This window comes from Pelophylax lessonae, assembly GCF_965119305.1.
Source record: "Pelophylax lessonae genome assembly, chromosome: 2".
NCBI classification, from domain to species: Eukaryota; Metazoa; Chordata; class Amphibia; order Anura; family Ranidae; genus Pelophylax; species Pelophylax lessonae.
Window position 1 is genome coordinate 51,317,910 of NC_138769.1, and position 26,523 is coordinate 51,344,432.

At 40.7% G+C, this 26,523-nt stretch overlaps 1 protein-coding gene across 3 annotated transcripts in view; it reads left to right on the forward strand.

Annotated features, from left to right (window-relative positions):
* The window catches only part of ERG (ETS transcription factor ERG), a 289,108-nt gene that overhangs the window by 126,124 nt on the left and 136,461 nt on the right, over positions 1-26,523 (forward strand). Inside the window, exon 1 of one of the 3 annotated variants that reach the window (XM_082246103.1) lies at positions 9,460-9,592. The exons of the other annotated variants lie outside the window; for them this stretch is intronic. Within the exon in view, the coding sequence (XP_082102229.1) occupies positions 9,575-9,592 (18 nt within the window). The 5' untranslated portion in view covers positions 9,460-9,574. Of the gene's footprint in view, positions 1-9,459; positions 9,593-26,523 lie in introns of those variants that run through there. 3 annotated transcript variants of the gene reach the window in all.

Genomic DNA, 26,523 nt, shown 5'->3' on the forward strand with positions numbered 1-26,523 from the left:
TTCCAACAAAACGACCCCAAACACACCTGCCTTGCTAAAGAAGATGAGGGTAAAGGTGGTGGACTGGCCAAGCATGTCTCCAGACCTAAACCCTATTGAGCATCTGTGGGGCATCCTCAAATTGAAGGTGGAGGAGCGCAAGGTCTCTAATATCCACCAGCTCTGTGATGTCGTCATGGAGGAGTGGAAGAGGACTCCAGTGGCAACCTGTGAAGCTCTGGTGAACTCCATCCCCACAAGGGTTAAGGCAGTGCTGAAAAATAATGGTGGCCACACAAAATATTGATACTTTGGGAACAATTTGGACATTTTCACTTAGGGGTGTACTCACTTTTGTTAGACATTAATGGCTGTGTGTTGAGTTATTTTGAGGGGACAGCAAATTTACACTGTTATACAAGCTGTACACTCACTACTTTAAATTGTAGCAAAGTGTAATTTCTTCAGTAGTGTCACTTGAAAATATATAACAAAATATAAATATATAAATATAATAAAATATTTACACAATTGTGAGGGGTGTACTGTATGTCTGTTAGTAAGTTAATGATGCGTGAGGAGACTGATGGATTGAGCTGAGGGGAGGAGAGATAGATTTGGGTGTCGTCAGCCTAAAAAATGATACTGAAAGTCATGGGAGGCTATCAGCTGACCCAGAGAGGAGGTGTAGATTGAAAATAGGAGAGGTCCAAGAACAGAATCTTGGGGGACCCCGACAGAGAAAGGAATAGAAAAGGAGTAGAATTGTAAGTGACACTAAAGGTGTGGTGGGATAGGTAGGATGACAGCCAGTGAAGAGCACAGTCACAGAGACCAAAGGAGTATTAAAGGCAGCTAAAAGATCCAGAAGTAGGAGTGCAGAATAGTGTCCATTGCATTTTGTTGTTAGTAAGTCATTTGTGATTTTTAGAAGAGCAGTTTTTGTGGAATGTTGGGGGCGAATTCCAGGCTGAATGGGATCAAGAAGGTTATTCTTAATGAGGTGGTCACTCAGTTGGTTGTAGGCCAGGCGTTCAAGGAGTTTAGAGGAAAAGGGGAGCAAGGAGATAGGTCATAGATTGTCAAGATTGGTAGGGTCCAAGGACGGCTTTTTAAGTATGGGGGGTGACCAGTGCATGTTTTAGAGTGCTGGGGAAAATGCCGGAAGAGAGGGAGAGATTGAAGGTAAGGGTTAGAGAGTGTAGAATGGATTCAGAACCCAGCGGGTTGAACGAAAAAAAAAAACCTGTCAGCTCCGGTTGGAGCCACTATACTAACTGTGCCAAGCTAGTATAGTGATCGTCCCCACTGAGCTATTGTGTTCTGACAGGGGGAGGGCCCCCCGCCAGAATTGTCTGATCAGCGCTCTCTGCCATTGACTAAGAGCGCTGATCGAGAGTTTGTTGGCTGCTGGTTTTCCAGCATGCACGTCCCACAGAAGCTATCCGAACAGCCGGCTTCTGTCGGACAGACCGACATACACACAGGCCGAATGTCGGCCGTTTTATTTTGAACCGACAGTGGGTTCAATTAAAGTTTGAAAATAAATGGTAGAAGCTAATTGGTTGCCATGAGCAGCTGCTCCAGCTTTTGTCTGTTCTAGTTTTAGTAAATTCCCTGCATAGTCTCACGAAGTATAATGCAGATCAACTATGCGTATACCGTTCTTAAAGGCTTTGAAAACAGGTTCTTTAAAACTGAACAAAATTTCCAGTACCAAACAAAAGAACACCATGCTTCCATACTTAGGATAGACTAGAAAGAACAATAAAACCTGTCTCAAAGCATTCGTTGAGAATTAGTATGAGAACTAGAAGGAGGAATAAAAAGGGTAGAATAAAGAAAAGAAGGAGGAAGTGAAGAGATATGCGGCCAATCACCACGTCCCAGACTACCGCCCCCCCAGGCCATCCCACCCACTAAGGAGACTGGAGGTATCCAATCCAGGGATTCCAGACTTTTTCAAATGGAAGTTGTTTGTCCTTGAGGATACTAGCCAATTTTTCATTCATCATGATCCAAGAGATTTTGTGTTTTACCAATTTAATATTAATTCCATAGAATTTCCATGCTCGCACTAAGGAGATTTTAACTGCTAAAAAGATAAAGAAGGCAAGGGTTCTGAGATATTTGTGTAACTTGCCTGATAAGTCAGAAAATAATGCCATCTTAACATTTTTGAGGACATTCAACCCGGTCTCCGAGTAAACCAAATTAATTTTCCTGGTCCAGAACAGTTGGACCTTAGGGCAGGACCACCTAATATGGAACACCTAGGCACATTTTTACATAGGGTATGCTTATCTGCTTTACTGCAAAACAGGTCTGTTGTTTACAGAGCTCAATAGCACAAGCTCCAGTTTACACATCCTATACTGGTCCAGAACCATTGGACCTTCAGGCAGGACCACCTAATATGGAACACCTAGGCACAATTTCACATAGGGTATGCTTATCTGCTTTACTGAAAAACAGGTCTGTTGTTTACAGAGCTCAATAGCGCAAGCTCCAGTTTACACACACACCCGAAAAAGCCAGTTGAATGATTCCACCCCGGTTGCTTCCCCTTCCTTCGGTCCGTGTCTGAAGGTAAATTGGTGTCCTCTCTCTTTTGGCAACCCATAGTTTTCATGTAGAGATTTAAAAAAAAAAACATAAAGACCAGTTTCAAAAAACGGTTGAACAGTTACAGATGTTGAGGCTGTTCACTTTGAAAAGGCAATGTACACTTTGCAATTTGAATGCATACATTACTTTAAAAAAGTTGGTAAAGAAGCTGAACCTGTGCTTTGAATACCGAAAAGTTGCAGCTTTCATTAAATAACTGTTGCTCTTTCAATTGTGCTCCTGAGTTATCACCCTGTCAAAAAGCTTCTCATGGAGTCTACAAGGGGCTATTCCAGCATACATTACGCAGGCCCCGTGTACTGTTGTCACCCTGAAAAATGCCATTCAGCCATTGCTGGAGTGCATCTACTTTAGGGGTTAAAGACCAGCTAAGCTTTTTAGTTTTAAACAGCAAAATATTTTCCATGTGCATCAAAACAAAATGGGTGCAAAGTCTAAGGCCTGGTACACACAATGAGATTATCGGACAAATTAACGCCTGGTTTGTTCTTTTTTTTTCCATGCTCATCTAATGTTGAATATGAAGAATTTACTAAAGTTCTGAAAATTCTCGTACGACAAAATAAAAATGTACAATTGATGTAATGTGTTGTAGTGTTTTTATATTGCATTTTCAAATTACAACTGTACTGATTAAATGAAAATCGTACAATCTGATATAGTGCATGTCCCATCAGATTATATCGAATTAACTTTCAGGGTCGGCACTCAAAAGCTGTGTACTAACGATCAGATTATCGTACGATCGCTTCGAAAGCGGTATTTTTCGTACAATTTTCTGATAGTGTGTACAGGCCATTACGCTTTGCTTTCTTTAGAAAGTAGTTACAGCTCTGGTAGAAAAGCCTGTCCCTTGCCAGCACACTGTAGAAGATCCTCTGTGTTGAAGTAGTGGTCTCTCTGCAGTGGTTCGACAAACCCCCTGCTGAGCCAGAGCTAGATCTCTCCAATCAGCATTAAGAACACGTCTTGCTGATTGCAGAGCTACAGATATGACCCAGCAGGTTAAAGGATAGGGAAGTGTTAGGATCAGATAATAGTTACTGGTCGGTAGATGTGAGTAGAGATGGCCTTGCGGTTTGCCTGGCAGTCGGTTAGCGGCGAACTTTGCTTGTTCGCTACCCGCCAAATTTTCGGACACATGGCGTTGTTCGCGGCGGCCATATTTGTTTACATTGGGGAGAACTTTGACCCATGACACAGCCGTCAGGTGGAACGGGACAGCCATTTGAAACATTCCAGCACATGGACAGTCCCCCTACCCTATAAATAGACCTGACCTAGCGGCCATTTCACATTCCGTTTTCTGCTAGTGTAGGGAGAGGTCTGCTGTGCTCGTCAGGGAGAGTTTGCTAGACACATATAGCGCTGTGAAGATCCACAAAAGTCCTTTTCAGGGCTGGTATTTCGGTATAGGCCTTCTACAGCAGTGGTTCTTAACCTTGTTGGAGTTTTTGAACCCCACCAGTTTCATATGCGCATTCACCGAACCCTTCTTAATTGGAAAAATAAAATATAATTTTTTCAAATTCAAAACATAGGTATATATTTAGGTATATATTTATAAATAGGTGCACAAAATGAACAAAACCATTAAAGAACAAAACCATTAAGAACAAAGAACAAAACCATTAAAACATGGGGTGTCAGGAGGGCACACACTGGGGTGGGGGGGTTGGGAGGGCATACCATGGGGTGTCAGGAGGGCACACACTGGGGGGGAGGTGTTGGGAGGGCATACCATGGGGTATCAGGAGGGCACACACTGGGGGGGCTGGGAGGACATACCATGGGGTGTCAGGAGGGAACACACTGGGGGGAGGTGTTGGGAGGGCATACCATGGGGTGTCAGGAGGGCACACACTGGGGGGGGGGGCATGCCATGGGGTGTCAGGAGGGCAAACACTGGGGGGGAGGTGTTGGGAGGGCATACCATGGGGTATCAGGAGGGCGCACACTGGGGGGGGGGAGTTGTTGGGAGGGCGCACCATGGGGTATCAGGAGGGCACACACTGGGGGGGTTGGGAGGACATACCATGGGGTGTCAAGAGGGAACACACTGGGGGGAGGTGTTTGGAGGGCATACCATGGGGTGTCAGGAGGGCACACACTGGGGGGGGAGGTGTTGGGAGGGCATACCATAGGGTATCAGGAGGTCACACACCAGGGGGCATTCAAAATGCTTTATTGAGCTAAATGAAAAGGACATGCATTTCCATTTGTCAGCTAAGAATACCTCTATGCTAAGCTGCAGTAATTCAGCAGACTTAGCATAGAGGTCCTTGTAAACTAATCCACCATGTACAGCTAGCTGAGCCTACCTCCAGGAACATTCACTCGGCTCCCTCTGCTCAGCTGCTCACACTTCCCTCTTCCAGGCGGGCGCGATCTCCGTGGTCAGGTACATCCCCATCCCGCCCACTTATGCAGCAAGCAGCCTGCAGGAGATAGGCTGGAAAACTGCTGGGGGAGGTACAGGGGGCGGAGTGTCAAGTGTCTATGTGTAATGGCTGTGAGTTGTCCCGACCGCAACTCTGATTTCCCGGGGTGCGCTCGGCCTCACAATCAGTAATATTTTCTCGGGGGGGGGGAGAAATTGCCCCCCCCGCCGCAGAACCCCCGATGCTGATTTACCGAACCCCTGGGGTTCGATCGGTTAAGAACCACTGTTCTGCAGTCTCTTTTCAGGTTAGGGGCAGGTATCCTGTGGTTGCTTTTGGGGCAGTTAGAGATCGGCTGCATTCACAAATCGCTCTGTCAATGTCCACAAAAGTCCTTCTCAGGGCTGGTATTTCGGTATAGGTCTAGTATCTTTTGAGCTTTCGAGAGGTATCCTGTGGTTGCTGTAGGGGCAGTTAGAGATCGGCTGCAGTCGCACAGAAATCGCTTTGTCAATGTCCACAAAAGTCATTTAAAATGCTCCAATGCCATTTTAGGGTCTATTACAGTCTCTTTAACATTAGGGCCAGGTATCCTGTGGTTGCTTTAGGGGCAGAGATTGGCTGCAGTCACACAGAAATCGCTTTGTTATTTATTGCTGTAAAAAAAAAAAAAACATTTAGGGCAACTTTTTCAATTGCAATACTTCTGTTATGACATTGTCCATGTGCTGGGACTATTTGTGCACAGCTAGTACGTCTTTTGTGGCTGCAAATATGACCTTAAGGTTTTTAAAGTTCACCTCCCATTAAAGTCAATGGGGCCCGCCGCGAACTCACGGTTCGCGGACTTTTGAGAAAATTTGCGGCTGACGTTCGCGAACCGCCCTGGCCGATGTTTGTCCATCACTAGATGTGAGGGCTCACTGTCCTTTTTCACTTGTTTTCAGGGCCAACCACTATTGCTGAACATTACTACCAGCAAAGAATGCTACTCCCACAGCTGTATTTGTATCTAAACATTACTAATACTTTTATATACATTACATTATATTGCTACCTCTATTGCAAATACAGAATCTGACAAAAGTGAGTACACCCCTCACAATTTTGTAAATATTTTATTATATCTTTCCATGTGACAACACTGAAGAAATTACACTCCCGCTACAATGTAAAGTAGTGAGTGTACAGCTTGTATAACAGTGTAAATTCGCTGTCCCCTCAAAATTACTCAACACGCAGCCATTTATGTCTAAACCACCGGCAGCAAAAGTAAGTACACTCCTAAGTGAAACTGTCCAAATTGGGCCCAATTAGCCATTTTCCCTTCCCGGTGTCATGTGACTCATTAGTGTTATAAGGTCTCCAGTGTGAATGGGGAGCAGGTGTGTTAAATTTGGTTTAATCGCTCTCACTCTCTCATACTGGTCACTGGAAGTTCAACATGGCACCTCATGGCAAAGAACTCTCAAAAGATCTGAAAAAAGAATTGCTGCTCTACATTAAGAAGGCCTAGGCTATAAGAAGATTGCCAAGACTCTGAAACTGAGCTGCAGCATGGGGGCCAAGACCATACAGTGGTTTAACAGGACAGGTTCCACTCAGAACAGGCCTCGCCATAGTCGACCAAAGACGTTGTGCTCAGCGTCATATCCAGGGGTTGTCTTTGGGAAATAGACGTATGACTGCTGCCAGCATTGCTGCAGAGGTTGAAGGGGTGGGGGGTCAGCCTGTCAGTGCTTAGACCATATCCTGCACACTGCATCAAATTGGTCTGCATGGCTGTCGTCCCAGAAGGAAGCCTCTTCTAAAGATGATGCAAAAGAAAGCACGCAAACAGTTTGCTGAAGACAAGCAGGCGAAGGACATAGATTACTGGAACCATGTCCTGTGGTCTGATCATTTGTATTTGGTTCAGATGATGTCAAGCGTGTGTGGCGGCAACCAGATGAGGAGTACAAAGACAATTGTGTCTTGCCTACAGTCAAGCATGGTGGTGGGAGTGTCATGGTCTTGGGCTGCATGAGTGCTGCCAGCACTGGGAAGCTACAGTTCATTGAGGGAACCATGAATGCCAACATGTACTGTGACATACTGAAACAGAGCATGATCCCCTCCCTTCAGTGACTGGGTCGCAGGGCAGTATTACAACATGATAACGACCCCAAACACACCTTCAAGATGACCACTTCCTTGCTAATGAAGCAAAGGGTAAAGGTGATGGACTGGCCAAGCATGTCTCCAGACCTAAACCCTATTGAGCATCTGTGGGGCATCCTCAAATGGAAGGTGGAGAAGCGCAAGATCTCTAACATCCACCAGCTCCATGATGTATGTTCCAGGAGTGGAAGAGGACTCCAGTGTCAACCTGTGAAGCTCTGGTGAGCTCCATGCCCAAGAAGGTTAAGGCAGTGCTGGAAAATAATGGTGGCCACACAAATTATTGACACTCTGCAGATTAGCCCGGCTCAGGCTGTGATCAGCGAGTCCCGCCCCCTTACCACGTGATAAGCTGTCAGCTGATCATGTGAAGTAAACAGCAGCCGTAAATCAGCTGTTTTTTTTCTCCTCACACTGTCAGTGTGAGTAGAAAAAAAAAATGACCTCCGGCTGCTGTCAGAGGGACATCGGTCCCGAAGAGAAAAGGGGTTATTTGTGCCCCCAGTGCCACCTGCCAGTACCCACCAGTGCCACCTACCAGTGCCCACCAGCGCCACCTACCAGTGCCCACCAGTGCCAACTGCCAGTGCCCACTAGTGCCACCTACCAGTGTCCACCAGCGCCACCTACCAGTGCCACCTATCAGTGCTCACCCGTGCCACCTATCAGTGCCAATCAGTGCCCTATCATAAGTGTCACCTACCAGTGCCTATTATTCCCCATCAGTGCCACCCATCAGTGCCACCTATTAGTGCCCATCAGTGCCCATGAGTGCTGCCTATTAGTGCCCTTCAGCGCCACTTACCAGTGCCCTTCAGTGCTGCCCATCGGTGCCCATTGGTGCCACCCATCAGTGCCGCCTTATCAGTGCCACCGTATCAGTGCCCATCAGTGCCGCCTTATCAGTGCCTACCAGTGCCGCCTATCAGTGTCCAACAGTGCTGCCTATCAGTGCCCAATAGTGCCTCCTATCATTGCCTAACAGTGCAGCCTATCAGTGCCCATCAGTGTCGCCTCATCAGCGCACATCAATGAAGGAGAAAAATTACCTGTTTGCAAAATTTTATAACAAGCTATAAAAACAGTTTTTTTTTTTTGTTTTTTTTTTTTTAATTTTTGGACTTTTTTGTTTGTTCAGCAAAAAATAAAAATCCCAGTAGTGATTAAATACCACCAAAAGAAAGCTCTATTTGTTTGAAAAAAAGGATAAAAGTTTAATTTGGTTACAGTGTTGCATGAACGCGCAATTGTCATTCAAATTGAGACCGCGCTGAAAGCTGAAAATTGGCCTGGGCAGGAAGGGGGTATAAGTGCCCAGTAGGCAAGTGGTTAATGGCTATGTGTTGAGTTATTTTGAGGGGACAGCAAACGTACACTGTTTTATACAAGCTGTACACTCACTACTTTACATTGTAGCAAAGTGTTATTTCTTCAGTGTTGTCACATGAAAAGATAGAATAACATATTTACAAAAATGTGAGGGGTGTACTCACTTTTGTGAGATACTGTATATATTGAATTATTATTTTTTTTATTTTTTTTATTACCTATTACGTTTTTCCTTTTTTCCTAGCGGTGGAATATTTTAAACACATACAGCAAATTTTGCACAAAACGTATTAGAGTCTGGACCATAATTAGTTGTATTCCTTCATTCCGCCCTTCCCTCCCCCATTCCCCCTCCCCCCTCCCCTCTTCCTCGCCTTCATATTTACATTTTTTTTTTTCCCAGTATATTTCCATTATGTATCTTGTATATTTAAAGATCAGGTTCTAATTGTATTTGTTAGATTTGAAATGTTAATAAATAAATATTTAACTAGACAATTAGTAGATACCGTTACCGCTAAAACTAGCAAATGCTTGCATAATTTTAGAAAAAAAAAAATCAACAACATAATGTCTGCCATAAAAAAGAAAAATGAAGGACATCTGTATGTATATGAACAATCAAAATGTCTGAATAAATGTTGCCCTTCTGAAAACAAAACATGCTCTTATCCTCCAGGGAGAGGCTACAATGAGCTGAGGCAAAAATTGGCTGGTTATTCCACACATCTGTATCCTGCTTGAACTTGTAGATCACTGTACATTGGACTTTGTCACACCTGCCCCAGCAAACATGGGCATATGACAAGTTACGAAAAAAAAAAAAAAATTATATATATCTTCTAGCACGTATCATCAAGAAAAACATCATTGTTTTCAAGCCCTCTTATCTTGGTGCTCCCAAATATCCTGTTTCTTAGAGAAACTGTGGCCAGCACCAATAGGACTCTCTTCCTGTCATTGCCTGACTTCATTTCCCGGAGCTAGCACAATCTCATCCGCTCCAAACAACCCCATCAAAATCTACTTTCTGGTCAGCGAGAGGCTATAATAATTATTTTACTAAAAATTTACAATCAATAAAACTGATCAGCGAGATGGCAAGTACGATCAAGGTGAGACGTTATTATTTCTTTCCTTTGGTCGATCATAAACTATATATCAGAGTTTTTCAGCGTTTTTTTGTTCATTTTTTATCAAGAGAGATTTGGGTTGGGCAAGCAACACCCCCACTGCCACAATAGAAGGCAACAAGATTTCCTTTGCAACGCTTAGTAAATTTCCTTTTTCCTATTTCAACCATCCGCAAGCTTTAAAAACGTGAATCTCTGCAAATTTGTATTTATTGCAATTTTTTTTATTTCATGATTCGTCCTGCGGACCTTCTGTGCTGAATAATATTTTTTTTTTCTTGATTTTTTTGAGCATTATACAATTTATCTAATTTAATCAATTTAGGAACAGGAGGGTTTTTTTTTTTTGTACTCATTCAGGTTGCGCCGTTATCCTTTTTTTAAAAAACGAGGACCCATCGAAATAATGTTTATAAAGTTTTTGTCATGGGAATCTTTTTGTGACCAACTTTGTTTCTTTGAAAAAAAAAATTATTATTTTTCTTTCTTAATAGTATGTTTAATTTTGTGGTTATGTTGAATTACGGTAGGTTTTCTTTGCTATGATTATTTTGATTTATGGATATCTTTCTAAGGAAAATGCAATTTTAGATTTTTTTATGTTAAACAAGTAGAGCTAAAGTGAAAAATTTGCTGTGCTTTTTACTTCATGATACTTTTTCATTTCTGTTTTGGTGTCTCGTAAAACAGTAGCTTTTTATTGGCCAAGCCAGGTCTTTCACTTCAACTATCTAAAAAACTTTAGGGTAAATTTAATTTTTTTTGATTATCTCTTGAATGCATTGAATGTTGAAAAAGAGTACTAGTTGGCTGGTTATGCAGTAAACTCTAATATTAAATCATTTTCTATATGCGGTAATTTTTTAAACTTTGTACAGTTTTTTCTTTGCGATTATTTATTTGGATAACGTTAATATATTGAGCATATTCTGAGGCCTTTTTATGAAATCCTGGGGAAAAAATAATATTTTGATCTTGATCCTTCCCATATGGAAGAAAAATGTATTTCCAATATATTTAGGGAAAAAATATTTTGAAATATATTGAATATGGCCAAAATTGTAGCATTTCAAATATATTTCCAATATATTTGGGATAAAAATATTATAAATATATTGAATATGGCCAAAATTGTAGCATTTCAAATATATTGCCAATATATTTGGGAAAAATAAAAAATGTTTTTTTAATATATTTTTAATATATTTTTCTTCCATGTAGGTTGCTGGAACAAATGCTAGATTCATTTAAACATACATTTTAATTTTTTTTTTATACACTGATTTTTTATGAAACAAAAAAAAAAAAAACCTGAATCAGGCAGATTTTTAAAATGTTAAAGATTTGTTTGTATTATATTTTCCTAAATATGGTACTATATATGTGCAATGAATTGAGAAATAATAAAAGTGTGCACAGCAGTGTGTACAGTGAGCTGTTTTTGATCTGTTTTTGATGTGCAGCATGGAAACAATGGAGGCAGCCACAGAACAAAATATTTATATCATCCCCAATGCCTGGTCTGTCTTGATAAGAAAATAATTGCTCTGTGCTAACAGGAGGTTGTGGAAAATAATGTATCCACAAAGCAAAATGTGCCTTGCTGGGTGATATTTATTTGTTTAAAAAAATTGTGAATAATTTTATACATTTTATGATGCTACCAAAATGTCCTTTAAAAGCCAAGTATCTAAAACAAACAAAAAAATATACATTGTATTTCACAGAGCCATACATTTACTGAAATAAGGTTTTTGCGATTTGGTGTTAGAATTGGCAAAAAAATATGTTCTAGAAATTTGTTGAAAAACTTCTCAGTAAAGTTTTCAGTATGCGCAAATTATGGAATTCCCTGCTTTGTACTAAGTTACTAAAAAATGCCAAATACATTTTTAAAAAATCACTTGAAATTCTAAATCACTAACCTATGAATCCATTAAAAAGCTGTATTTTGTGATTTGATGTAAGAATTAGCATGCTCCAGCATTAGGCACAAAAACTCAGGAGGCACAAGTGACCTGCACTATTTTACTAGCATGTGCAAAGTGCTAACAGCCGCAGTCCACATTGGTGCTAATTTTTGGGAAATCACGAAAACGGGTGGTATACTGCAGATTCATTTTACCACCATTTAAGGACAGCTAAGCTCAAATTTGTGCTTTTTTTTCAGTAACTAACTAATGCTGTCTTCATATGAAATTATTTTTATTAATATTCATTAATATTTTTATATATTTGCAGTGAAAACAACAGAAGTAGTAAACATAATAGCACTAGGGTACTAAAGTGTTCTGAAATCTGATGGTGCTATCTTAATAAACATAATAATAATAATAATCAAATATTACTTACAAATATAGTACAGAGGAATACATATAAAAAATAAATGTGGTCATTTTTTTATTGAATCTCTCTTGTGAACCTGTTTTTAAGATCAAGATCAAGTTCTTCTATATACCCCCCCCCCATCCACTCCTAATGGCCCCTTGAGGTGCCTTTGTTGTAAATTTCACTGTATTCCGATAAACTACTTCTTATAGATGGCTCTATTTACAAACAATAGATTCAATTAACAAAAGTTGTTCTTTATTCTTGTACAATTATATATCAAAATATAGTTATAGTGTGTTTGTTCACACGCATATATATATATATATATATGTATATATATATATATATATATATATATATATATATATATATATATATGTATGTATATATATATATAAACATAATAAAATATATATATATATTGCTAACAAAATAAATGATATATATATATATACATATATATATATATATATATATATATAAATATTTATTTTATTTTTTTCCCCATTGTACTTACCTTGTCAATTATGTATCTACGTTTTTAGGTTAATTTGCTAGATTTCTTACATGTTAATTAATTTGCGCATCATACAACCAGTAAATATAAGATACCATTTTAAAAGTCTACTATCTTCTTATTGACCAGACTAGGTGTCAAAAGAAAACACAAGCAGGCAGGAGTAACAAAAAAAAAAAAAATAGTACTTTTTAGCAGTTAAAGATAGTCACTGCTTATTTAATGAAGCAGTAATATTGCATGTTACTGTAATAAGAACAATTAAGAAACTATTTTTGATTGGTTTCTTATGGGTTACCATAGCTTGAACATCATATATGTTCTTTCCAATGTTTGATTTACCTTCCCTAACACTTTTGTATGATGAAAGCTATTGGTACATATAATTATATCCTAGCCAGCTATAGCCTCAGTTCACTAAGCTATATTGCATGAATTATTAGTCAGAATGATAATTATTGAAATGATGGCTATCTTCAGCTCTCATGGAAAATAATGGGCATTGTGATAATAATTAATCATCATGGCTAATATTTTTACTAAAGGGACTTTTCATTTATTACAATTTAGTGACATAAAACAATCACACAATGTTTTCTTTCTACGATCTCTGTCCATTAAAAATAATGAATTCTGCATGAATAGGGGTGCTAAAAATTGGGGCAACATTTCTGGCAAGAATGGAAAGCTTCTTTTTTTTTTAAGAAATCACCGAACTCTGACTACAATTAAATTCTGCTGTGTTATTTTACTTTGACAAAAATATGGAGGCTGTCATTTGAGAATGGTCCAGCTAATTAACTCAATATTTTCTAGGAAAAAGCAAAAAAAAGCTCCAATAACCTATTTATTTGGTTCATATTTATTTAAACCTTGTTAATACACTGACTGGATAATACACATGCCCTAATAGTAGAAAGACAATTGGTGAATGTTTAAAATTCAAGGACTTGATTGCCTGTATTTAGACTGGATGGTGCTCTGTGAGATAGTGGAGTTGGTTCACGAAAGAGACAAATTAATATTTCTTTATTAAAGTGAACATTCATTTAGCCACGCATAGCTGTGTTCACTTCGGAAAAAAAAAAAAAAAAAGACAATCAAATGAAGAGCAATTAAAAAAAAAAAATTATTAAAAAATTTAAAAAAATATATTATTTTAAATGACTGAAAGGAGCATAATTTCCCTTTCCTGAGAGAACATTTACTTTGCTAAGTTAGCATTCTGTACCCCTTCACTAAATCAAACCGTTAAGTGGTCAGTCCACCCAAAAGCCTTGGAAACTCCAAGAATCAGACCTCCATGCCCTAATTCCCAACTCTCTTCCTGCCCATCTGGGGATTTTTGTATGTTTCCTCCACCTTTGTGTGTTCCTGCTCATCTTGTTGCATTGTCCTGGGAACTGTGGGCAGAGATCATACCAACAGAGTTCCTGAAAGATAGATATTGAAACTACCAGATGATTTAACTCTCCTGTGTCCAACGAACAATGAAATATTGTAATTCAAAATTGCAGCTATTTAATTTGTAAACTCTAAATTTCAATGATCTTGGTTGGGACTTACATAATTATTAAAGTGAAAACGTGCCTAGACAATGCATGCTAAAGGATTCATAGCAGTAAAAGAACTTTAATAACAAGCTCCCAAGCTTTAATAACAAGCTCCCATTCACCACTGTAGCTAAAGGCGTTGTGGAGAAATACATCTTCAAATTCACAAAACAAGCACTGAAATCTTAGCTCCTTTCCTGTTACCTTCTATGGACTCTCAATCTTGGCTGTCTGCCAGACCTTCAATGTAAACACACAGCAGGTGTGAATGAAATGAACTGAAACCTAACTTTGGAGTCTATGGTGTTCGTTTATTAGAAGTTTTCTCTTAGTTCAGTTCTCGGCAGTTCTCAGAGGAAAATGATCTCCTCTGCAGCCTGTTTATGAATCTGAGAACTTTAGTTCTCAGCGGGAGAACAGAGAAAATGTTTTTCCTCTGAAATCGGCCGTACAAATCCATGTAAAAGGGGTTGGGGCTGCCTCTAATCTCGTGAGATATTGTGAGATTACAGTGCAACCAAGTTTAAAAAGTTTGAAGGCTTTAAAGTTTAAAATAACAAAGTACACCCCTCACATTTTTTGTAAATATTTTATTCTATCTTTTCATGTGACAACACTGAGGAAATTACACTTTGTTACAATGTAAAGTAGTGAGTGTACAGCTTGTATTACAGTGTAAATTTGCTGACCCTGTATACACAGTGCAGAGTTCAGGGGTGAGCTACGTGCAGAGTTCAGGGGTGCGCTACGTACAGAGTTCAGGGGTGCGCTACATACAGAGTGCAGAGTTCAGGGGTGCGCTATATGCAGAGTTAAGGGGTGTGCCACGTACAGAGTTCAGAGTTTGGGGGTGTGCTATAGACAGAGTGCAGAGTTCAGGTGTGCGCTATGTACAGAATGCAGAGATTAGGAGTGCACTCTGTACAGAGGGCAAAGTTCAGGGCTACACACAAAGTGCAGAGTTGAGACCTCTCCTACAGCTACTTACCTCTGCTTACCTACCTAATTTTTACCCCTCTTCAGCTCTGACCTCTGCATGCAACCCCCCCTCCACTGCCCCATCTCCTCCCCCCCATTCTTAAAAGCTCCGCCATCTTTCATGTGTCTTACTTTTGTTGTCCTATTAAGCATCCGGCCGACTCTAGTACCTCCCTGCACATTGTAGGCGGCTCAACCTCTCTCACTTGCAGTGAGATCATCTGGTGGGAGTGTAGGCATTTATGCATTAGGTAAAAAAGTGTGATCACAGAGGGGTCAGCCTACCACCTGATGCCCCCCTCCCACGCATTACCACACTGCCCCCCGGACACGTGCATCTCCCTTGTCCCCATCCTGCACTCAGTGGGAGCCACTCAGGAGATCAGATCTGTTGAAGCTGTTGGGAGACAAACTCTCACTTGTAAACATAGAAGCTTGACATCTGTGTTTACAAGTGATAATGATGAGCAGAGAACCTGAGCCAGAGGTGGTGGATTTGAGTTCCACTGAGTTCCAGCTGAAAAAAAAGCCCCGAATACATATCTATATACTGTATTTTCCAGTGTATAAGACGACTTTTTAACCTCAAAAAAATTCCCAAAAAATGGGGGTGTTGTCTTATACGCCGAGTTTAAAAATCTCCAAGGTAAGTAAGTAAGTGTAATCTCTCAAAGTGCTGGCTGTCTGTGCCCTATTAATGGACCACTACAAGACACAAATAGGGGCTGCGGGCATGGTACAGGAGATGGCGCAGGTCATAGTATAGGCATTGCACAGGTCATGGTAAGGGCATGGCACAGGTCAGGGCACAGGTGATGGTACAGGCATGTCACAGGTCATGGTACAGGAGATGGTATAGGCATGGCACAGGTGATGGTATAGGCATGGCAGAGTATGTACAGGCATGGCAGAGTATGTACAGGCATGGCAGAGTATGTAGGTATAGGCATGGCACAGTAAGTACAGGCATGGCACAGGAGAGGCAGGGCTGCGGGCATGGTACAGGAGAATGTCCTGTACCATGCCCACAGTACTGCATGAGGAAATGCAGGGGCTGCGGAGGAATCTCACTTACCTGTCGGTGAGCCACTTTTCTATTTAAAAATCGTGGCTATGCCCGGGAATAGCCACGTTTGGCTATTCCCGGGCATGCCGCACATGCGCAGACACGTCGGTGCCGAGCGGCGCCATTTTTAAAAACACAGTGAAGCCAGTGACTCGAGTATAAGCCGAGGGGGGCATTTTCAGCATGAAAAAACATGCTGAAAAACTCGACTTATACTCGAGAATATACGGTACTTACGTTACCTTGGAAATTTATGAGAGATTACATTTACAGTACTTACGGTACTTTGGAGATTTATAGGGCACAGACAGCCAGCACTTAGAGAGAGTACATCTAATACTTTCTTACAGTACCTTGGAGATATAGGAGAGATCTGAGAAATCTGATGTTCTTCATTGGTGTTGCCTTGCTTCGGAAGGGGGGTAGTCTTATACGACGAGTATAGCCCAAAACCTATGTTTTAACTTGAAAATTAGGGGGGGTCGTCTTATACGCCCAGTCGTTTTTTATGCAGGAAAATATGGTGTATGTATATATATATATATACACACACACACACATTTGTCTGAAGTTTTAAAGGTGAAGCTTAAAAAAGGATCATGGGCAGAACTTTTTTTTTTTTTCATTTTGGATAGAGTAATGGAGGTTTATAACCCCTTTCAGTTTTTTTTTGCCATCTGTGTTAAATTGAGGAAATCGCCCTTCACTTCCTGTTCCATAGCCAAACAGGAAGTGAGAGGAAATACCTGCAAATTAAGGGAATCCCTTGGGACCCCCCCATGATCACCAGAACCCGTGTTCCCATTGGAAGATTACTATTTCTATTACTTTTCTGGGGAAACCCCAAATTTGTGATTTTTTTTTTTTTACTTTCAATTTCAGTGATAATGGTAAACAGGACAAATAGAGAAGGTGAATCTCCCTAATGGGATACAGACGGCAATAAAAACCTGACAGGTCTTCTTTTCCATCTCCACTCTATCCAAAACTTTAAAAAACAAAAAGTTTTCCCTTTAGTTAAAATTTTTTTTTGCTTATATTGTGCCTTTGCTGGTTCCCCTCATCAACACGTTAATTACGTGTTTAAATGAAACTTTTCCATTTTTATGACATACCTTATTTTAGAACCGGTGATGCCATCACTGAATCTCTGTGCTTTCCAATGCAATTCAGGTAGATCGTGGCTGGTGGGAGGGGCTGTACATAGCTTTCTGCAAACATCACAGCACTCTGCCCCAGTACTCCTTTCTAGAGCCTTCAGCTCTGATGCAGGCAGTGGGCTGGCTCTTGGGAGGAGTTATACAAATATAAAAATGCCTCGATGGGTGGATGTCAGTCTAGAAAAGTGGGGTTCTTAGGCAGACTATATTTATATGCAGACTGACTTAGGCAAGGCCTGCATGTGATGCAGTGCCTTCATGGCTGAAACAAATTATATCTGATAAATGAAAGGGCTAAATGATATTGGATGTTCTCTAGCCAGCGGGCTCTATCAGAATTGCTGCAGCTTCTAATGCACACTGTGAGAAGCTCGCAGTGTGTAGGGAAATCAGAATATGCATTTTCAGTACAGGAGAGGAGTATGTACAACTCTTCAGAACTTAAGGGAAGGCTGGAGGTCAGCGTTAGGTGTTTCACACAGGGTCTCAATGAACTGTTAAGCAATAATTAATCTTTTATTTCTATTAACTTCATATCATTTGCCTACCACTGTTGTTTGTCTCTCCCAACCCCAAGGAAGACAATATTGCATGAAGCAAACTGCCTTTCTTTCTGTTGAGCAGATGGTGCCTTTGCTAAGTGCTACTCCATGTGTCCATGTGACATTTTGAGGTTTGTGGTCATTACGCAGCTTTGTTATGTTTTATTTGTGTGACTAAAGGCAATTACCGCGAGTGCTGTAACTGACATGCCGATCCCCGACCGCAGCCGTGACGATGCGAGAGAAGCATCAGAACAATGTCTGCAACCCAGGGAGAGCAGGCATGTCAGATTCAAATGAAACTGGATACAAAGGGTGCTCATCTTTAACCTTAGGCCATATTCAGATTAGCGATGCATGATTATTCGTTAAAAAATCGTGATCTCGTTTCAATCCTCCTCACGATCTTAATCTGGCATTTCCACGATTCATGTACCAGGAGCAGAGATGTTCTCTGCTCAGAGCTGTCAAAAAAAAAAAATAGGCAGCTGGAAAAGTTTATCACAACATTGCTCAGCACTGAGATAAAATAAATCATTGTATTGTTTGGTTCTTTTAGATCAAAGGGATGAACTTCGTCTGCAAATGAAGGTAGTCTAACCAACTAAGAACCAGAGTTTTTCTGACACTGGTTGCTTACAAGTTAAAATCAGTATTTTTTGCTAGAAAATGAATTGGAGCCCCCAAATATTTATATATACAGTATATATATATATATATACACACACACACACATATATATATATATATATATATATAACACACACACACACACACACACACACACACGTATATATATATACAGTGTTTGGGGTAGTTACTCAAAAAATGTAACTAGTTACTAGTTACTTCTGTAAATTGTAATGAGATTACTTTACTAGTTACTGCATTTGAAAAGTAACTTCACTACTTATTACTTTACTTTCCTCTTTCTTTATTGACCGTGTAGAAGAAGATACATGACACTCTTTCTGCATAGAGTTTATTGTATAAACACAGGCTTTGGGAAACATGAGAACAAAACCTGAAAAAAACAGAATAAAACATAAAGTGCAACAAAAAGTCATAAACTTCATCCCTCTCTATTCTTCGAAATAACGATTGTATCGCACGGCTTGGGTAACGCAGGAAAGCGTGTTCCTATAGCCTACTAAAGTAGTGTAGTTACCTCCTATAGCCTAGTAAAGTAGTGTAGTTACCTCCTATAGCCTAGTAAAGTAGTGTAGTTACCAATATTAGTATTGTAACTAGTTACGTTACTTCGTTACCAAAAAAGTAATGTAGTTACTGTAATCCGTTACTTTGTAACTCGTTACCCCCAACACTGTATATATATATATATATATATATATATATATATATATATATATATATATATATATTAGCAGAGACCCTAGAGAATTAAATGGCGGTCGTTGCAATATTTTATGTGACATTGTATTTGCGCAGCTGTCTTTCAAAAGCTACTTTTTTGGAAAAAATACACTTCAATGAATTAAAAAAAACTAAACAGTAAAGTTAGCCCAATTTTTTTGTATAATGTGAAAGATGATGTTACACAGAGAATCGTGAGGGAATCCTGATCTTTATTCTAAGCAAAAAAAAAAAACCCAGTGATTCTCATTTTATCCAAAATCATGCAGCTCTAATTCACACCTGAATGCGCATTTTTTTTAAGCGTTTCTTACACGTTAACGCATGTCATGTCTGGGACAACCCATCTCCCTATGTGCAACAAACTCCCCAAAGTAGCTCCAGAACCCTTTCAGTTTTTTTTTTTCAGTGTGTGATTTGCTGGGTTTGTAGAACATCTGCTACCCACGCTTGGGGTGTCATGAACAAATAATGGCACCGCAAGGGCAACCTGCAATTGCAGCACATTTTGTGCGTTTAGGAAACTCGCCTGTGTGAATGCAGCCATAGGCCATGTTTACACCTGAGCAATATTCTGCTTGAAGCTCCAAGACGCTCAACAAGCAAAATCCCTTTCATTTCAATGTCCCCCTCTTCACAGCTGAGCATTTTGTTGCCTGAAGCAAAACACCTGTCACTCAGAAAAGTACATGAGCTTCTTTTAGGTCCTGATCACCCTGGGCAATTTAGAATCATGGGCTAAATTGCATTTCCTAATCGAATTGCAAACCCTGCAAAACGCACAATGGGCGCTTGAATGCCATTCATTCTAAATGGCATCCCGAACACGGTGCAGTTTTGTCATGATTGTCGGCTGACAGAATTGCACTGCAATCACGACAAAACACGCCTTCATGTGAAATAAAGGAACAGGGGCTTCTTTTGGGTGAAAAAAGCGCATAGGGAAGCCCATTTAGGTGAATGGGCTGCCCTAAGTATGACACGTGAAATTGCGTATAAAATCCCTTACTCAAAATTGCGAGCCAGAATGTGAGTTTCAGCTACCCCAAGTGTGAATGGGGCCTTAGGCAGATTGGAGTATTTTTGGCCCCATAGACTTTAATGGGAATGCCTAAAAATAGTGCAACATGAGCGGTTTAATACCATTTTGTCACTAGTTTTTTGGCCAAAAAGGAGTTCTCCACCACTAATCTCCTCCCCCTAGTGCTTTCTATTGGCTAAGATAAAAATACTTACAGCTTGAATGCACATGTAAAACACTGGTAATATAATTCTAAAACGCTCGTATGCACTTGCAAAATTCTCAAATAAATACAAAAGAAGATCGCTCTGCTCAGGTGTGAATGCAGCCTTAGTTTCTAGTAATTGCACCTTGAATTGCCTGATAATTAAAGAGACTTTGTCACTTTGTCCACACCCCCCATATGTTGGGACTTTTGGTTATACACAGACAGGAGAGAAGACAGTGTGGGACATACTGGGCCTTGTAGTTGTACAAAGACCAGAGAGAGGGCAGTAAGGCATTCTGTTACAGGGGGGGGGGGGTGGAATTGCAGCAATGTAGAGCTTATGCCTCCTTCTGTCTCCTAACCCAACATCTTCTGGTAGATCTTTAGTACCTGAACAGATGGTCCTATCCTAGTTTGCATGTAGCTTCCCTGCCCAGCAGACATTGGAGCCTGAGAGCACATGACTCTCCCAACATGCTGAAAAAGAAAGACTGCCACATGGTCCTGGTAGATCTTTAGTACCTGAACAGATGGTTTTATCCTAGTTTGCATGTAGCTTCCCTGCCCAGCAGACATTGGAGCTTAAGAGCACATGACTCTCCCAACAGAGAGAGGGCAGTGGGGCATGTTGGTACGGGGGGGGGGGGGAATTGCAGCAATGTAGAGCTTATGCCTCCTTCTGTCTCCTAACCCAACATCTTCTGGTAGATCTTTAGTACCTGAACAGATGGTCCTATCCTAGTTTTCATGTAGCTTCCCTGCCCAGGAGACATTGGAGCCTGAGAGCACATGACTCTCCCAACAAAGAGAGGGCAGTGGGGCATGCTGTTACAGGGGGGGGGGGTGGAATTGCAGCAATGTAGAGCTTATGCCTCCTTCTGTCTCCTAACCCAACATCTACTGGTAGATCTTTAGTACCTGAACAGATGGTCTTATCCTAGTTTGCATGTAGCTTCCGTGCCCAACAGACATTGGAGCTTGAGAGCACATGACTCTCCCAAAAGAGAGAGGGCAGTGGGGCATGCTGGTACGGGGGGGGGTGGAATTGCAGCAATGTAGAGCTTATGCCTCCTTCTGTCTCCTAACCCAACATCTTCTGGTAGATCTTTAGTACCTAAACAGATGGTCCTATCCTAGTTTTCATGTAGCTTCCCTGCCCAGCAGACATTGGAGCCTGAGAGCACATGACTCTCCCAACATGGTGAAAAAGAAAGACTGCCACATGGTCCTGGTAGATCTTTAGTACCTTAAAAGATGGTCCTATCCTAGTTTGCATGTAGCTTCCCTGCCCAACAGACATTGGAGCTTGGGAGCACATGACTCTCCCAAAAGAGAGAGGGCAGTGGGGCATGCTGGTACGGGGGGGGGGGGGTGGAATTGCAGCAATGTAGAGCTTATGCCTCCTTCCCCCAGCACATGACTCTCCCAACATGGTGAAAAAGAAAGACTGCCACATGGTCCTCCCATTAGACAGAACGGAAAATTCATATCATACTCATGATCTAGGTATGGTTGCTCATAGGCCAAGTTTAATTCCATGTCATAAGCTTAAATCAATGAAAGATGATTGCTAATTGGTTCCTACAGCCTTTTGGGGATTTCCAAAAAAACATTTTTTTTTTTATATGATACGGAGTTGGTGATGGGAAGCACCTAAAACACACTTTTACATTTTTTCTGTTGGATTATTGTCAGCCTCCTGTGACCTTGGAAGTCCAATCTGGTAGAGGACAAAAGAGTAAAAGAGGACTCTATTGTAGATGTAATGACCCCAGTCATGGGATTGGTAATTATTACCTCTATGCCTTACAATAGCCAACAGGAAGTGAGGTGGATCTCACCAGGACACAGATTGCAAAGAAAAAACGTTTCATTTCTACCTCAAAACTATTGAAAAACATTTTTTTTTTTCGCTGGAGTTGGACTTTAGGTTAATTCTGGGTGTTAATTTAAGTGTTAATGATATTTTACTGGGCTTTTTGCCAATATATAATGTTGATGCATTTATTCACATTAGGCTGATCGCAATCACATACATATTTAGGTAAAACAAAAAAAAAATCTTAATTTAAAGATTCATCGATATACAATAACGGGCCTTTCATGTCCAAATTATTGTAGAGGAAAGACGTTTTTTTACCAGCAATGGTTTCAGTAATTAACTGCTATAGAACAGACAACAATAATCTTTTTTTTAATAAATAAAATCTGGCATGTCTGCTTAATTAAAGGCTAGTGTGTTACCTTTATTGGAAATAATAGACAGGGCACTATTAGACAGGAAGTTGCTATTGAAAGCACTTCCTTTATTGGTCCTCCTTGATTTGGCCAGTTATCTGCATGGGAAATTGACAGAGGAAGTGTCTGTCCTCAGATATTTTATCATTGGCTTTATGCTGCTCTAGCAGTTTGGTGTGATTGACTTAGCAAACTCTTCCTGGAGCTTTTCGTCCTCAAACATTGCTGTTCACGGCCCAATCAAACATTTTCATGTCTACAGCGATGAGGACATACACATCATTCCTAACATAAAATAGCAGTAGTAGAGTCTTGTACTGCATTCAGGGCTGCTGTTAGAAATCGCGGGGCCCCATACAGACTACCTGGCAGGGCCCCCCCAAGAAAATATTAAAGAAATATTTTGCTAAAATTACAACAAAATCACTATTATCAGACACAAATATAACATAACTCGCATAATTCCTGCTAAATCTAAAAAAAAAAAACTATGTTAAATAAAAAAGAAGATGAGATGAGAAAAATATACAGGCTGGGCAGTTGGAGCTCAGTGATCAGAGAGACAGAGAGAGAGAAACAAAGTTACAATTTACAAATAAACTCCTGAGCAGAGATAAGTGCTGGGAGGGGGGCACACACAAGGGAGGGGGATTAGTGAGGGAGGACTGTCTCTTTCTCAACAGGTAAAAGCTGGTAGCAGGGACAGGGACAGATCAGATTCAGGTGCTGGAGGAAGATATCTGTATTTGTTGTCCATCACTAATCCCCCTCTCTGTGTGGGCCCCCCTGTGTGCTCGAGCCCCCTACAAGAGGGCTGGTGGTCCCCCCCTATCAGCGGCCCTGACTGCATTAGCCATCGATCAAAGCAAATAGTTTGTAGTCTAAGCAACACCTATTATTGGCTCAGGTTACTAAAGATGCAAGCTTTCACAACCCCCTAGGAGTATGGAAATCCTAACAATGAACTTCTGGTATTTGCTTCCTTTTGGCCTGCTAAACATACCATTGAAAGTCTTTTATTAGACAGTATTTGTTTAAAACGTGCAAAAAATACCTGAAATCTTGTGAGAAGAAAACTTCCTCACTCTGCTTGAGTACATGGAGGGGTTATGGAGATTAGGAGAGGACAATGTTCTTTTTAACCACTTTAAGACCGGAAGAATTTGCTGACCAGGCCCTATTTTGCGATTCGGCACTGCGTTACTTTAACAGACAATTGCGCGGTCGTGCAAAACTGTACCCAAATAAAATTGATGAACTTTTTTTCCCACAAATAGAGCTTTCTTTTGGTGGTATTTGATCACCTGTGCAATTTGTTTTTTTTTGCGCTATAAACAAAAAAAGAGCGACAATTTTGAAAAAAAAAAAAAAACAATATTTTTCACATTCTGCTATATAACATTCTCAAAAACAAAAAAAAAAATGTAAAAATCAATTTTTTTTAACATTTTAGGCCAATTTGTTTTCTGCTACATATTTCTGGTAAGAAAAAAATCGCAATAAGCGTATTTTGATTGGTTTACGCAAAAGTTATCGCGTCTACTAAATACGGGAAAGATTTATGTCATTTTTATTGTTTTTTTTTTTAATTTTTTTTACTAGTAATGGTGCCAATCTGCGATTTTTTGCGGGACTGCAACAGATCGAACCCCTGACTGACATTTTTGACACTTTTGGGGGGACCAGTGACATTACTACAGTAATCAGTGCTAAAAAAATATGCACTGTTACTGTAAAAATGACACTGGCAGGGAAGGGGTTTAACATTATGGGTGATCAAGGGGTTAAATGTGAGCCTAGGGGAGTGATTCTAACTGTGGGGGGGCGTGGCTTCTGAAATGACCATAGAGACATGTGATCCTATATAGAAGGATCACAGGGGCTCTATGATCATTTCAGGGAGAAGAACGGTCAGCTGTGTTTACAACAGCTGACCGTTCTTCTCTCTCAGCGGGGAGCGATCGCTGGTGTCAGGCGGGCAATCAGAGCCACCTGCCCGCTGCATCGGCTTCCCCACTGATGAGCGGGGGGCAGTAGTGCGTCGCCTGCGGAGCACGCTCGCCTGCTAGTCTCCTGAGAGCGAGTGCCGTACATGTACAGCCATTCGCCTGGGAGCGGCTGCCTGCCGCAGTATATCTGCAGCAGGCGGGCGTAAAGAAGTTAATAATTTAAAATAATAGTAGGCAGGGTTGACACCCCCTGCTTAGGAATTCAGAGCTGTATTGTCATGTCAAAAAAGAATGGCAGGAGTGTCCATTAGTTATGGCACATCAAAGATTATTTTTCTGTACTTGCAGCATGTTCCAAGGTATAAAACTTGTAAAAATGTGCATGCATGTCGTTGGTGTACTAAATATGTTTTTTTTTTGTTGCCTTGGACCATATTTTACTAACCTCTCATAGGGGTGTCAAACTTGTGGCCCTCCAGCTGTTGCCGAACTATAAGTCCCATCATGCCTCTGCCTGAGAGAGTCATGCTTGTAACTGTCAGCCTTGCAATGCCTCATGGTACTTGTAGTTTCGCAACAACTTGAGGGCAGCCGGTTTGACACCTGTGTGACTTAGGGGTCTGAAAGCTTGCATTTATAATAAATTGACTTAGCTTTTAAAAGGTAATAAACCACTAACTTTCTATAAAAAAGGATATCAGCTTATGGTAAAATTTGCAAAAGGAGCAAACCTTTCCAGCATTATCCTTGATAAAATGGAACTTTAGCTTTTATTGCCATTTTTCTTTTCCTCCCCCTTCCAATGATAAAAAATGTCAAACCTCTACCTACCCTCTCCATGCTCCAGCGCTGTCCCTGACTTCCTCACTGGTTCAGCCTTGGTGGTCTTCTTCAGTGCACTAGCACTTATCATAAAGGCTGGGTTCAGAGTGCTCAGGATAAAGTGCTGCTCAGTCCTGGAAGAAAGTCGCGTGCGCGCAGGAGACGCCGTTTACGTTGTGGGCTCTGAAGGTCTGAAACTGTATGCCGGACCTTCAGAGCGCATGCGCTGGTAACATCACCGGCTGCATGCACTCTGAATTTCTCCTAAACTGTGCATAGTTTGCTGGTAGGTACAAGGAATAGAATAGGGTTTACTACCACTTTAATGAATCATTGGCCTTGAACAAGTACAGTCAATAACTCGGACTTGACTGCATGCAGGTTCTATTCAGGAGACCTAAAGAGCAAGTTTAGATAAATCAAGAGATAAAATAGAAAACGCCTTTAAATACTGCTGTTAGTGTCTCTCCTATGGCATCTGCAGAGGCTCTGTCACACATTGCAGGGAGGTAGTCGCTCAAAGCATTTTATCTTTTCTACCAGATGTTTGACTAATTTCCAAAAATACTTATCATTTATAGTCAACTCAACAAGAACCTCACATTTCACCATAAATCATAAAAGAAAACTCATGGCTCAATCGTTGGAGGAACACTTTTTTTTCTATTTGGTTACTTCCCAAGTATTTGCAAAGGGTAATTTCCTAGTGATACAACTGCATTCTAAATATCAGAACCAAATATCCAAGTAACACCAAATGTCACATAAAACACATTTTTATCATAGTCATGGCCCACACACAAAGGACTTCAGTGAGATGTGCCAGTTGACATGAGGAAAGCCAAAGTAGTGGGTGGCTGGAGGCTGACAATATGTGGCCTATCCGTGAAGCAGACATTTTTGGAAAGCCGTAGGGTGGCCGTGTTTAGTGTTGAAACACTACGGATAAAGGGAGGATTCTGAAAGATTAAAGTACTGTAGATTTCTGGCCCTGTTCTTTGGCAACGGCATATAATTACCCCATTGCTAACTGTTTTGTACCAGCAGCATATGTCCTCGAAATACTCACACAGTCTTTCTTCTGACTATTTTAAACCCTATGGGCAAGAACACCACCACACTTGTTACTGTAAAAGAAAGAAACAATTACAATG